Source organism: Papio anubis, chromosome 4 (genome assembly GCF_008728515.1).
Source record: "Papio anubis isolate 15944 chromosome 4, Panubis1.0, whole genome shotgun sequence".
NCBI classification, from domain to species: Eukaryota; Metazoa; Chordata; class Mammalia; order Primates; family Cercopithecidae; genus Papio; species Papio anubis.
The window spans coordinates 166415050-166429930 of NC_044979.1; the positions used below are offsets into that span (position 1 = coordinate 166415050).

Sequence of the window (14881 nt, forward strand, 5' to 3'; positions counted from 1 at the left end):
TCACATGACAGGATCAGAACTTGCTGACCAAGACTTAGGCTAATTTAAGACACAATCTCAATACCTTGCTACTACAGCACTTTGAGGGATAAGCCACGTTTGTGAGGCTGTGTGGTTAATTATCACAGCAAGCATCTAGTTAATGAAGCTTAACTTCATTTGATGCAGAACCTATGTGGTTTTCTTAAGAAATAACGTGTTACCACAACAATGCCTGGATGCATGGTAGATTCATGGACTCTGTTCAGAAACACCTTACATGTGATTTATAATGAACATGAAAAAGCAGTTCAAAGGATGGCATGTTTCTGCTGCACGCTTTTCATCACTGGTAGGATAAGAAGGTCAGTTTTGGCATCTATTCTCTATTCTTGGGGATGCAAAACAGAGGAATTAAGGTCCTCTTCTTGTGACACCAAGGCAGAGTTAGAGCCAGCAACTGGAAATGTGTATAAATTTAAATTAAAGCACCAGCCTGCAAGCTGTGTTAGTGGAAAGGGTAACAGATATGGTCAATTGTACCACCTCAGTGTGAAGACGATGTCACTGAAGAATAGAATCATGATGCTTCAAATCATTTGCCATTACCCAGGTTGGCCTCTGGAAGACCAAAGGGCAAATCCTTCTGACAACCTTTAAAAAAATGCTTCCTGTTACTGCCAAACAGCAAATGAAATGGCAAGCTCAAAGCATTATGTCATCAAAGTCTTTGCTGAGCAAAACTAAACATAAAATAAAATTTAAATTTAACCAAAAAGTATGACCAGTTCCAAAGATTTCCTTCTTAAAATTTAAGGTTGTTCATAAGGAAAGTCTTAAAAATTCTGAAGTTGCACCCCAGCACATTAGATATAGAAGCTTCAAAATGGAAATCAGAGGGCACACTTGGAAAGTAGATTACTAAGAGGGGAGGATGATTGGAAAGGGAAGAAAAAGAAACAGGACACGGTAGTGCAAATACCATTATCAAAGATCATGTCAGAAGCCTCAGAGGCAAGTCACTAAAAAGGAATTGGTGTCTGAGAAATAACAGCTTATTTTCAGAGACAACAATGCTTACCATGTTTAGTTTTATAGAATACCCAAAGAATTCCCTGCCTAGCAAGCTTTAGAATCTGGAAATATGTCCCTTTATCTAATAGAAGGCTCTCCTGCTACAATTTTAAGTACTTTTCCTCTGTCTTCAATGGAAATGAAAAAACATAATCTGGTTTTTCTGTAAATAGCAATAAAAAATAGAAAAAACGTATAGGAAAAATGATAAAAAAGAGAAAACTTTCTTTTCTTGATAAAAATGTTAATACTATTTCATCAGTTCTTTTAAAAATCAACAGTGAGAAGTATCTCCTTTTCTGCTTCCTTTGGGATAAGAGTCAACAGAACTGGGCCAGTCCTGAAACTTTATGTGCACACAAATCACCTGAGAATCTTGTTAAAGTGTAGAGTCTAATTTAACAGGGGAGAGACCTGAGATTCTGAATTTTGAACAAACACAAGGTGATGCCAATGTTTCCTGTCTGCATATCATATTTTTTTGAAACGGGGTCTCATTTTGTTGCCTAGGCTGGAGTGCAGTGGCGTGATCATGGTTCACTGCAGCCTCAACCTCCCCAGACTCAGGCAATCCTCCAACCTCAGACTCCTGAGAGTTGAGGCTACAGGTGCACACCCACATGTCCAGCTAATTTATGCTGTTGTTGTTGTTGTTGTTGTTGTTGTTGTTGTTGTTAGTAGAGATGGAGTTTCATCATGTTGCCCAGGCTGGTCTCAAACTCCTGGCCTCAAGTGATTCTCCCACATTGGCCTCCCAAAGTGCTGAGATTACAGGTATGAGCCGCCATGCCCAGCCTGCAGGCCATATTTTAAGTAACAAGGAATTGTGCCTTTTTCTATACGGTTTTAAATAATTATATTCATTCAAAAAAAAATTTATCAGCTGGGCGTGGAGTCTCACACCTGTAATCCCAGTACTTTGGGAGGCCAAGGCAGGTGGATTGCCTGAGGTCAGGAGTTAGAGACCAGCCTGGCCAACACTGTGAAACCCCGTCTCTACTAAAAATACAAAAATTAGCTGGGCGTGGTGGTGGGTGCCTGTAATCTCAGCTACTCAGGAGGCCGAGGTACGAGAATCGCTTGAAAAGAGGAGGTGGATGTTGCAGTGAGCCAAGATTGTGCCACTGCACTCCAGCCTGGGCCATAGAGAGAAACTCAGTCTCAAAAAAAAAAAAAATCAAATGTCTGGGATCCAAAGCACAGGTGATGTAACATTGAATAAAACATGGTGCTTGACCTCAAAGAACCTACAGAATACATCATGTAATGAGGGAATCACAGCCGTCAGCTAATGAAGGCACCATTAAGAAAGATAAACAGCAGCCCTGATAACACTAATGGTAAACCAGAGTGTCCCCTACTTCCCATCTGCAACTTCCAGAACACCAAATCAGATTAGGTCAGACTGTGATGATGACAGAGTGAGACAAAAATAACACCCCTCTGTAATCATGTCTGAGAAGGGAGAAAAACAAGTGCAGTGAGCTACACAAACCACAGCGATGACCACACGTTACCTTTGGTGACTGCTGCTGCTTTACCAATTACAAACGTAGCCTTGTTCCACCTCCTAAATGAGATCCTTTGAAACAGCTGATCCTAGAATGAGGCTGCGATAGGCAGAATAATGTTACCTAAAGATGTCATCATTCTAATCCTGTATGTTATACAGCAAGGCTGAATTAAGGTTGCCAATCTGCTGACCTTAAATTAGGGAGATTATCCTGGATTACCTGGGCAAACCCAGTGTCATCACAAGGGTTCTTATAAATAGAAGGGGAAGACAGGAGACTCCTGTATCAGTATCAGAATCAAGGAGAGAGCTGGGAAAGTGCTGTGCTGTTGTCTTTGAAGATATAAGGGACACAGCCAAGAAATGCCTCGGGGGGCTGGGGTGCAGGCAGGGCCAGCCCACACAGTCACATCCGGGACACACGTCTTTATTTTGAGGGCAATGTGGAGCCAAAAAAGGGTTTCAAGCATGGGACGGATGCTATCAGTTTTGATTCTTAAACCCCTTTACCCCAACCCTGGCCCCCAAGCAGAGGCAGCAGGTCAGGAACAGGACATACATTTGACAGATGAGGAGTTTGAGGCCAAAGAAATGGGGTGCCTGGACATCCAGCCAGGGGGCAGCCTCGAGAAAGTGGAAAATGCAAGGTAATGAATTCTGCTCTAGATCATCCAGAATAAATGCAGTGTTACCAACACCTTGATTTGGTGTTGTCTTACCCAGTAAGACCCATTTTGAACTTCTGACCTCCAGCACTATACAAGAATAAATTTGTGTTATTTTAAGCCACTAAATTTGTGGTAATTTGTGACAGTAGCAATGGGAAACTAATACAGTATGCAATGTAGAAGAGACCTCTACCTCCTTCAATCTTCTGGAAAATCATCTAATTCAAGTCCAAATCCCATAACGAACCCCTCCTCACACCCTCTTAGTGAGGTATCTTGCAGTTTCTCATGTTTTGTGATCTCCACTGTGGCAACAAGTTAATAAACCTAACTTGTTTGGCTATCGGTGTGTTTCTGGTTGTCTTGGTTAGCAGATTTCAACAGTGCAGTGTGAACAATATGACATCAAAGTAAACAAAGATAAGACTTTTCAACTGGGAAAAGGAAAGCACCCTGGGGTGGAGGAAGATCTTTTGAAGGATCTATAGGAGTTCACTAGATTGAAGAGTGCAGAAGGGAACAAAAACCTGTGATAGTCCCCACTGCAGGGGAAAAGGAAGCATGTTAAGGAGAAGTAGGAAATAAGGCTAGAAAAATTGGTAGATGTGAGCCTCTACTTGATCATTGTCCTGAAAGATGTAAGAAATAAATAAAAAAGTCACCAAGGAGTTTGCAGAAAAAGCTACATAATTAAACTTGCGTTTCGAGAGTTTTTTGTGCCTGCTGCATGAAAGATGGATTGGAGACTGCCTGGCAGAATGGATAAGTAGCTGGGCTAGTAACCCAGGCAGGAAATGATGCGGGTGTGAATTGAGGTAGAAATATCAGGAATGAAGTCCTGAAAGGATTTCTTAGAGGCAGTGAGAAGGCAAAATCTAAGGACTTGGTATCAAGATGAAGAATAGAGCCTAATGATTATTAAAATCTTTTTGGAAAGCTTGTGAAAATTCTAGAGAATCTTGATAAAATCAGTGATATAGTTTGGCTCTATGTCCCCACCCAAATCTCATGTTGAATTGTAATCCCAGATATTGGAAGTGGGGCCTGGTGGGAGGTGATTGGATCATGAAGGTGGTTTCTAATGACTTAGCACCATCCTCCTAGTGCTGTCTTATGACACAGTCCTCAGGAGTTTCAGAGTTGTTTAAAAGCATGTAGCACCTCCCACTTTTCCTCTTCCTCCTGCTCCAGCCATGTAGGATGTGACTGCCTCCCCTTGGCCTTCCACCATGATTGTAAGTTTCCTGAGGCCTCCCCAGCCGTGCTTCCTATTCCGCCTATGGAACCATGAGCCAATTGAACCTCCTTGCTTTATAAATTACTCAATCTCAGGTAGTTCTTTATAGCAATGTGAGAACGGACAAATACAATTAATTAAGGTCAAATTGGCAAACATATAATTAATGTTCTGCCTCTGTTATCAGTGGCAGGACAATGGGCATGGAAAGAGTCAGAGATGTCAGCTTGATGCTCTGGAACTAATACAGTATGCAATCTAGAAAAGACTCTGCTTCCTTTAATCTTCTCCAAAATTAACTAATTCAAGCCCAAATCCTGTAACAAACCCTTCTCACACTGTCTTACTGAGATATCTTGCTGTTTCTCCTGTTGTGAGGTCTCTGTTGTGGCAACAAGTTAATAAACCCAACTTTGTTTGTCCGCGGGAGTATTCCTGGTGGTCTCGGTTGGCAGGCTTCAACAGTGCAGTATGAGAATATGATATAATAGTAAACAGAGATGGGACTTCTAAACTAGAACAAAGAAAGCTTCTTCTTCAAGCTTCACCTTTCTCACCTGTTGAACATTTGCCCACTTGGGCAAATTACTTAGTCTCTGTCAATTTCCTCATGATATTGATCTCCCAAGATAGTTGTCAGAACTAAATAAAATTCTAGGGATATATTTTTTAACTCACTGTGTAAACACAAGGTATAATTATTAATGGCATAAGAAGTATTCAGCAGGGATATTTCTAGGGAAGAGCTCTATAATTTGGAAAGTGATGTATAGTTTGTTTAAAGTGGAACAATGGATTTGGAGTCAGACCCTCCTTTCTTATGTTAGTGTTTTACTTCACAAATGAATGATACAGCCTGAAACAAATTATTTAACTTTTGAATTTTGGCTTCTTCAATAATAGGTGGATAATAAAATCTACCACTAAAAGTTATTACGCAAATAGTGAAATTATCTATTATTGTATCTGTCACATTGTTGCTGCAAGAGAAGGCAAGTTGTTGTTGTAACTTGTTAATCCCTTCTTGGCCCTCTTTAAGGAATATATAGTTTTTAGGTGCAAGATGTCAGAGTTACCCAACAGATTTCGCCCTCCTTCTTCGCCAGAAGCCATTAAATTATAGTAAGGGAGTGAAAGAGTGGAAACCAACAATGACAGAGAATTGTAAGGATAATGTCAACTGAAGAAAAGTTAACTACATTTCTGGAAGTTGCAAAGGAGATGAAGGAAAATCACAAAGAAAGAGAAGCCATAGCAGAAACTGTGACGAGGGAGCTAAAGGAAGGAGTGAGCCTTCAAACTCCCAGAGAAAACTGAGACTCACAACACTAAGAATAAATGACAGGATTAAGGCTGAAACAGAGGAAAGGTGGTATGAAATCTAGTTGAAGAACGGGGTACTGAGGCCACTGGTGTAGTCACTTGGTCAGCACAAAGGACCTTTACACTCCGGCATTTGAAGACCTCCCTCCTAACAAAAGGTCAGCCTCTCTCTTACCGTAAGCAAATTTTGCCCCTCAATGAATTCTGTTCCCACACACAGAGTCCAGCGCAGCTTCTGAGTGAGTCATTCTTAAATCAGGGAGGACAATTAAGAGTCATAGCAGTGATTGTCATAGCATATGATATGCAGCAATGACAGCACAGCAGTGAGCTCCCTTAGCACCCATATCTTACTTTTTTTTTTTTTTTTTGAGATGGAGTCTCACTCTGTTGCCAGGCTGGAGTGCAGTGGCGCCATCTCAGCTCACTGCAGACTCCACCTTCCAGGTTCAAGCAATTCTCCTGCCTCAGCTTCCCGAGTAGCTGGGATTACAGGTGCCCGCCACCATGTCTAGCTAATTTTTGTATTTTTAGTAGAGACGGGGTTTCACCATATTGGCCAGGATGGTCTTAATCTCTTGACCTAGTGATCCGACCCCCTCAGCCTCTCAAAGTGCTGGGATTACAGGCGTGAGCCACCGTGCCCAGCCCTTACCCTTACTTTCCTTTTTTCTTTTTTTTTTTTTTTTTTTTTTTATAGTTATATTGTCTTTGTTCTTAAGCGCTCTGTCGCCCAGGCTGGAGTGGGGTGGCGCGATCTCGGTTCACTGCAAGCTCCGCCTCCCGAGTTCATGCCATTCTCCTGCCTCAGCCTCCCGAGTAACTGGGACTACAGGTGCCCGCCACCATGCCCAGCTAATTTTTTGTGTTTTTAGTAAAGACGGGTTTCACCATGTTAGCCAGGATGGTCTCGATCTTCTGACCTCATGATCTGCCCGCGTCGGCCTCCAAAAGTGCTGGGATTACAGGCGTGAGCCACCGTGCCCGGCCACTCAGCCCTTACTTTCTAAATACGAGTCTGCATTTAAAAAATTGAGAGCTCCTGGGAGAAATCCCTGATTCTATGATTAGAGCAGAAAAGTTCAAGATGAGCCAGACAGGAATATCTTGTTGAGCCAGAAAGAAAGAAAATGATCAGATAGTGATGGGGGACACTTCCAGAGGACTTAGAAGCCAGCACGAAGGTATTCCCACTGTCCAAATCCCAGGCACTTTGAAGATCAAAATAAATATTATTGGATTATTATATATTGAGTAAAATAAGAATCCATGAACCCATACTGATATAAGCATTGGCACATATAAGTAAACAAACAAAAAAATATTAAGTGGGGAAAAGAGAAAGTTATTTCTTACAGTAGAATGCCAACTAATAAATGTAAAGGGATTTATTAATGTAAAATTAGAAATTTGTGGATGAATCATAAAATTGACAAGTAAAAACTTGATAAGAAATAAGATATTTACATAGTGTCAAAGTATCAACTCATAAATTAATTATTAGTTACGAAGGGCAAAGAGCAACTTTACAGTAAAGAGACCTGAAAGATGCAACTTTCCCCAAGTGATAAAAGTTACTGTCAACCAAATCTACATGAACCAACACAACGTGCCTCCTGATACAATGTGCTGAGAAGGATAAAGCATCACTTTTGTGACATTTCCACCAAAAGTGCATGATATAAATCTATTCATGAGGAAAGTCAAACCCAAATCAAGATACATTCTATGAAATGAAATGACTACCTGCATTCTTCATATTGGTTGAGGTCAAGAAAGGCAGAGAGAAGTTGAGGTACTGGTCCACATTGGAGAAGACTAAAGAGACATACATAATGCTGGACTGGATCCCAAAGTAGGGAGGAGAAAAGTACAAAGGACATTAGTGAGACAAGTGATTAAATTTGAGTATGCACTTTGGGTTAGAGAATAGTATTATATTAATATTAAATATTTAATTTGTATAGTTATATTATCTTTGTTCTTAAGACAAATGGTACGATACCTGCCACCTATTCTGAGTGGCTATCCAGACAGATAGATACATAGATACATACATAGATAGATGATAGATAGATAGATAGATAGATAGATAGATAGATAGATAGATAGATACACACACACTGTACATATACATTATATAGCATATATACTATATGTAATATATTCAATGGAAGAAAAATGTAAATCTGAGAATGCAGGACTTTTTTGCACTATTGCAGCAAATTTTCCATAGGTTTGAAGTTTTTTTAAATAAAAATTAATTAACAAAATACAAAACAATTATGGTCTTAAAATAGAAAATAAATGTTAGTCATAAAGATAGAATCTAAAGTTTCATGGTTGGTAGAGATCTCAAATCACCTATCCAGTACTCAGCACCCCTGGAATCTCTCCACCAACAGGTCATCCTACCTATGTATTGGAGCCTTGCCGATGATCACCTATTTCATCTTTAAATAGCCCTATTCTTTTTCCCATTTGCACAGCCATATCCATCTTGATATGTAACTCTTACTCCCTCTCATGGTCATGTTTACATACTGAAGCTTCCCTTCTATGCAAGCCTGTAACACTTCGTATGTCTACATGGCTCTTATCACAGACTGTCTCCATTTTGGGTCCTGGGAAGCAAATGAGAAAGGAGTATCTATCTGTCTTTGGATAGTCATTTACAGCACATTGATTGACATAAAATAGGAGACTATTAAAAGCCGTTTAAATATTGAATACAGTGTATTTAATTCTTTAGGGCAACTATTGTGTTTTAGTTATCTCTAAGATTTGTGTCCCCAAATCTTAAGCCAATGCTGTGCTATACTATGTGATGAGTACCTCTTGAATGAATAAATCTCGAAGATAGTCAGCTTCTCAGATCAAAAGCACCTCTTCTTAGGTGTTTTTACAACTGCAAAACTCTTGACACAGTGGCCACGGTCCAATAATACTTGATGCGTGAATAAATGAACTTTACATTGCACAATACAATATTTTGCATCCATAAAGCAGAGATTTAACAAGTAAAGTCAATGAACAATTAATCGAGCACCTTCTCTCAGGCAGAGGTGCAATAAATACATGATATGTGAATGAATGAGTTTTAATTCAAACAAAGTATTTTGCTTCAATAAAGCAGAGATTTTTCAGTAAGCAAGACAGGGAGCATTTTCTAAGTGTAGACCATATACCATTTCAAGTGCTTTTGATGGCAACCATTATTTCAAAGAACAAACACTTCATTTGTAGCACCAGTTATATGTATAATCAGAGGTGAAGAAAGTGGAGAAAATAAAACCCATCTATCAAAAAGGATAAAAAATAATATGTGATTTTAGTTGTTGGCTTCCCTTTATTGATCAAATCTTAGGAGCTCTTAAAAATAGAGTTTCATAACTAAATCTGTTTAGTTCCAATTCTTCCAACAACCTGAGGGGTTCACATTTCCCCAGAGCTGAGTTCTATAAACAGTAGGAAAGGAGAAATGGACCAAAATGGAATCGTGTCACTGAGGAAAAGAGAAAAGAAAACATGTTTTAGCATTCAACAGTTAAGAAATATTCCTGTTTTATAATCAGCTTTGAGAAATGCCAACAATTGCAGTATATATGGGTTAAATTTGGGACATTTCCAGGGAGTTTTTTAAATTGAAATATCAATATAAAAATTAAAAATGTTTAGGCATCACCCTATCCTGGCTATATAGTCTGAAATCAGAATAAAATCTGGTTAAAGTCAACCATTACAGGTTTAAACTGACTGATGAATTCAAGCGCATAAAAGCAAAGTAAAATAAATAACCAGGACAAAAATATTTATGCTGAAGGAAATAGATTTATTAGGAGACTAACAGAAAATCCCCTTCCTACCCACACCCAATTTATAATACATTAATGTTGATGTAGAAGCTAATAATACATGAGCAGAGCAATCATGAGAGGCAAACTACTTGTTTCACTGCTAAAATTCAAGTATGACCCAAAAAATGCATCTTGCTTCCTTTGTCTGTAGATGAGTATCAGTTCAGCACCTGAGTCCTGGGTGACTTGTCCAGCAGCATCAAAGACAAAGACCATAGCAAGAAGTCAGCAAGAAAATGGAAGATGTATCACCCAAGCACATGGGAATGTAGGAAGACAGTCATTGCTCTTCAGGTTGTTCTGTGCAGAGAATTAATTGAGAGTCCTGTAGTCACTGGAGCCATTGATCCATCAGTAGGTGCTGTAGCCAAAGCCAGAGCCAGAGCCCCATGGCCTATAGAAGCTACCACCATAGCATCCGCCCAGGTTGTTGATGTTGCTACCACCAAAGCTGTAGCCCAGGGAGCTGTAGCCATTGCATCCACAGCCATAGTTCAGGGGAGAGCCCAGAGGCACAACACAGTTCAAGGGGGTGGCTCTGAAGGTCCTGTGGAAGTTGGTCCCATAGCTAGGGTACCCTGGGAAGTAGCTTCCACAGCAGAAGTAACGAGTCATGGTGGCAGCAGTTGAGAAGGATTTAGATGGATTGTGAAGGGTAAGTTACCCAAGTGTGAATGAAGGTCTCTTCCCACACAGGGCTTTTTATATCTCAAGCTGGTGGGCACAACACCTCTGTCTAAACATCTTCCCACTAATTTGCATAGGTAATATCATTCTTTTCTAATAAAATGCTTATAAGGAATGCACAGACTCATTGCCCACATTTTTGTTGGCTTTTCTCTGTACTATTTTAAAGCCAGTGACCATACTTGACATGCAATCGAATTCTTTTCATCAGAGTCCCATAGTTTAACTACTGTTCTTGATTGCATCATGTGAGACTCTTTAAATCCTCTGATTATAAACTGTTCCCAACTGACATAGCTAGACTAAAAAAGCTTTGGCAAGAATGCAAACACTTCAAGCCAAGACAAAGCCATATATTGAGGTCTTTTCAACATTATTTTGAAACATCAAACTGAAATTCTATAACCTCTTGAAATTCACCCATGTGCCATTTTAAAACAAGTGTATACCAACTAGTTAATGGGTACATAGTTTCCTTCTGGAGTGAAGAAAATCATTTGGAACTAGACAGAGGTGTTGGTTGCAAAACACTCGGAATGTACTAAATACCACTGAATTGTTACCTTTAAAATGACTTGGTTTATGTTGTACAAATTTTACCTCAATAATGTATTTTTATTTTCAAAAGCACTGCTACACAAACCTATCCAAACAGGTGTTTTTACAGAGGCTGCAATTGTGCCAAATAATAAGTTGGCTGTGGATAACCTGCAAGTAATTTTCATCTGTTTCATTTATGAGCATTCTGTTTGTTAATACATATTTTATTTTTCATGGAGAACATACCATGTTTGCTTGTAAATCATCTTGAACATTGCCAAACTATCTTTTGTGGAGTTGCCACACTGGCGCTGAGTGGGATGATGCCCAATTTCAGAGTCAAGTTATACCACGCTGGCTTCTTACTGACTCCTATAAAACAAGCCTGAATACCATGATCCATTATGAAATGCCAGTTATGTTTAAGGATGCAACACTTCCTTCTGCTCTTATTTTGCCTTACATAACCAATTCTCATGAAGAAAGTAAACCATGAAGGATCTGAGCCCAGCAAAGCTAAGTCTATTCCATTTCAAAGCTTTAAGACATCATCTTTTTATATGTGAATCAAAGTCAGGATTCTCTGAAAGTAGAAGAAAAAACTTCCCGAATGCCCGTTCCTTTTTTTTTATTTCCATCTTAACAGACAATCATAGAGTCCAATAGGCAAAACTAATCATTCCTCTCAGACATCCCTCACTCTTTAAGATTCTATCTCTCAGTTTCTCTGACAGAGAGCTGCCTACAGAACGTTCTATAACTGGATATGATTTCTTTTATTCTACAAATTAATTAAATGTCATAAGAGTGTATAGAGAAAGTTAAAGAAAAATGTTATATTTTCAAATTCAGTTTAACAAAAAGAATAAATTAAAATGGTAAGAGGATGTGTCCTCAGCGTGCAAATTATACAAACTCTGTATCAGATAATCCAGACAACTCAAAAATACGTTTGTGATTAGAAGAGGGCAGGGGTGACTAAGAATTAAGCGTGACTTGAAAAAATTCACTACTGATTCTATCACACAATGACATTGGAACCTGTAATTTGTATATGCTGCCACCAGGTGGCAGTGGTATTTCAGTTACTCCATATAAACTATAGGACTGGATTTAGGGTTCTCAAATGTAAGCAGGTGGAAGAATCTCCTAAAGAATTTGCTTGAAATTCCGAATTCCAGGAACTCTCCTCTCCCACCACCACCACCTGAGATTCTGGAAATCTATATTTGTAATGGGTATCTCAGATAATTCTGATGAATAAATCATCCTGATAAATTCCAGGGCCACTTTGCCATGAGAATTCAAAGAAACTTTTGCTGGGCTGTGTGAAATTGCCCAGAGATACCTATCTCTCATTGGCAGGAGTGTTTGGTTTCAGTCGCAGGTGACTTATTTCCTTTAATTCTGGATGATAGAGGTAATTAAAGAAAAAGCTTTACTTTGTCTTCTTCCATTTCTTGATGCTCTCTGCTTCTTGTCTCAGGACACACCTGATTAGAAAGGGAAGGTAATAGCAATGCGTTCAAGCGTCTCCTCAGAGGTAAAACCCACCTGTGTGAGTGCTGGTTTTCTAACCCATAATCAAAAGAAAAACTTATATTTTCTGCTTAGCTTGTTTTTACTTTCCTATCTCTTACTAGACATTCCCAGAGAAAATTATCAGTCAAGTACTTGATTGCTATTCAATGATTTTATTTTAAATATTGATAATAACAAAAAATATTGAGGACTTACTCTGTGCTAGGCTTTGTTCTAAAGAATTTGCATATACTACTTAATTATATATTTCACTTCTATATGTATAGTAAGAAGGCTTACTATGCAGTATTCTAAGCATTTGACAAGTGTTAATTCATTTAATTTTTATAATGATCTTATGATGTGGGTATTATGATTCTTTATAAGAAAACTGAGTCCAGAGGGTTTAAGAGAATCACTGAAGGTCACATGGTTAATAGTCAGCAGAATCAAGCTCCAAACCCATTTCATCTACCTCCAAGCCATGCTCTTAACTACTTTACTATCCTGTTTTTGATATGTCATTAAGGCTTTAAAGGGCTATAGCTTCTAAATGCCTCAAATCTATAATTCATTGCATTTTTTTTTTGAAGAACATATCAGTCTAGCTTTTGCTGCTAAAAACTAGAAAACAAACAAACAAAAAAACCAAAGGCTAGTTTTTCTGCTGTAACAGACATCCAAATTTTCCATGTTCAGAAATTTATTGCCTGCTCACACTACAAATTCCTCTCACATTGGTGAGTTTCTTGGATACACATCATTCTCATTCAAAAGACTTAAGCTGACAGTACTTTGATTATCTGAAATATGACAAACGGGAAAATGAACGGGGCAAGCCTTGGTAGCTTTTAAAGGCTCTCCTCAAGTGTTATACACCACTTCCACACTCTCCTCACTTCCTAAAGTAAGTTCCACAGCCACATCTACCTTCACAGGTCATGAAGAGCAATGCTACTATGCGCCTGCAGGGAGAAAGCCCACAATGTCACAGAACAACATTAATGACTTCCACAGAGTTTCTGTTTCTTACATGAGCTAAAATAATTTTAACACATTTTAACACATATTTCAAAAGAATAGATAAGGACAGACATAAAAAGATTTTTAGGACTTTACATATCATAATTTAAAATAGTCCTGATAATTCTAATACTGCACAATTTTAAATATAGAGGTTTCATAGGTTGTTTTTGCAATTCATGTACTATTAGTCAGTCTTTGGTTGTAGATTAGCATATAGCATTAATTCCTTTTCTTTGTTTTCTTTTCTCCGTTTCCCCCTAATCACTATGTACTCTAATTGAGGGAAACGTTGCCATATGAGTTTTACAAAGAAAATCCCTCAAGGCCAGTTGATTTGGCAGTGGGGAGGGGGGAAGATAGTTCTAACACCAGATTTTATTTGACTTATTTGAATGCATGTATTTTCTTTAAAGAAAAGAGAAAATGAATTGACACATAGTATTTACAAGGAAAAAAATAAGCAATAAGGAGCCTACTTGACATATTCACTTGGAAATTTGAGAACCTTTATCAGGCACGGATCAGACCCCACTCATAGCCTCGCAGCCTCTCCCGCCTCTTATGCAGCTGCCCTTATAGGAATCATCTTGGTGTAGGTTCCAACTCACCTCAAGCTGGTACAAAATGATGGAGCTTTGCCTCAGCGCCTCACCAGACATCTGTCATCTCCCACCTGGGGACTTCACCATTAGCAGCTAAGAAAGAGATAGTGGAACCTATCTGGGGCCCATGCTTGCAAAATCTGGAAGTGTAAGGCAGTTAATGCCCTGTGGAGCAAACTTTCGACCAAAAAGCAGTGGAAGTGTGGATATATTCTCGCCTTTTCTCCATGGACAGACTTGCCTGAGACAGTCCTAAAAGGGTTAGACAGCTTCTTGGGGAATAGTCTCATGGAATCCAGCACATAGTTGCTTAGCTATGGTCAACTGGATGAGGCATCTTCATTTGAGCACTCCACCTTCCCTGCTTTACTTCCCTTACCCTTCACTCCTGCTCCTTAAGAAAGCAATAGTACATGAGCCCTTCACCTGAAATTCTGCTTTCTAGAAAACTCAGAACAAAATACCGTATCAAACTATTTTTGGAATAACACCTTTATTGAGATGTAATTCACATATGATAAAATTCACCCAAAAATGTACAAAAAGTGTACAGTGGGTTTTAGTGCGTTTATAGAGTTGTGCAACCATCACCAATAACCAATTTCAGAACACTTTCTTTACCCCAAAAAGAAACCCCGTAACCACTAAAAGCCACTCCCAATTTACAACTACTAAATTAAGTTCTCATTCAAAAGACTTAAACTGACAGTGCTTTCATTATCTGAAATATTACAAACAAGGGAAGATGAATGGGGCAAGTGATAGTAGATTTTTCTTTTCTTTTCTTTTCTTTTTTTTTTTTTTTTTTTTTTTTTGAGACAGAATCTCGCTCTGTTACCCAGGCTGGAGTGCAG

General features: G+C 38.9%; 1 protein-coding gene across 1 annotated transcript; it reads right to left on the minus strand.

The window, feature by feature from the left end:
* Window positions 1–6703: 6703 nt before the first annotated feature.
* Window positions 6704–13775, minus strand: LOC101017631 (keratin-associated protein 7-1). The gene has a single exon (XM_003919224.4). The coding sequence runs from the start codon at window positions 10264–10266 to the stop codon at window positions 10003–10005; it is 264 nt and encodes an 87-aa protein (XP_003919273.1). The 5' UTR covers window positions 10267–13775; the 3' UTR covers window positions 6704–10002.
* Between the last annotated feature and the right edge of the window lie 1106 nt (window positions 13776–14881).

Coding starts and splice junctions, on each gene's coding strand:
- LOC101017631 (XM_003919224.4), bottom strand. CDS start 10,266: ATGACTCGTTACTTCTGCTGTGGAAGCTACTTCCCAGGGTACCCTAGC.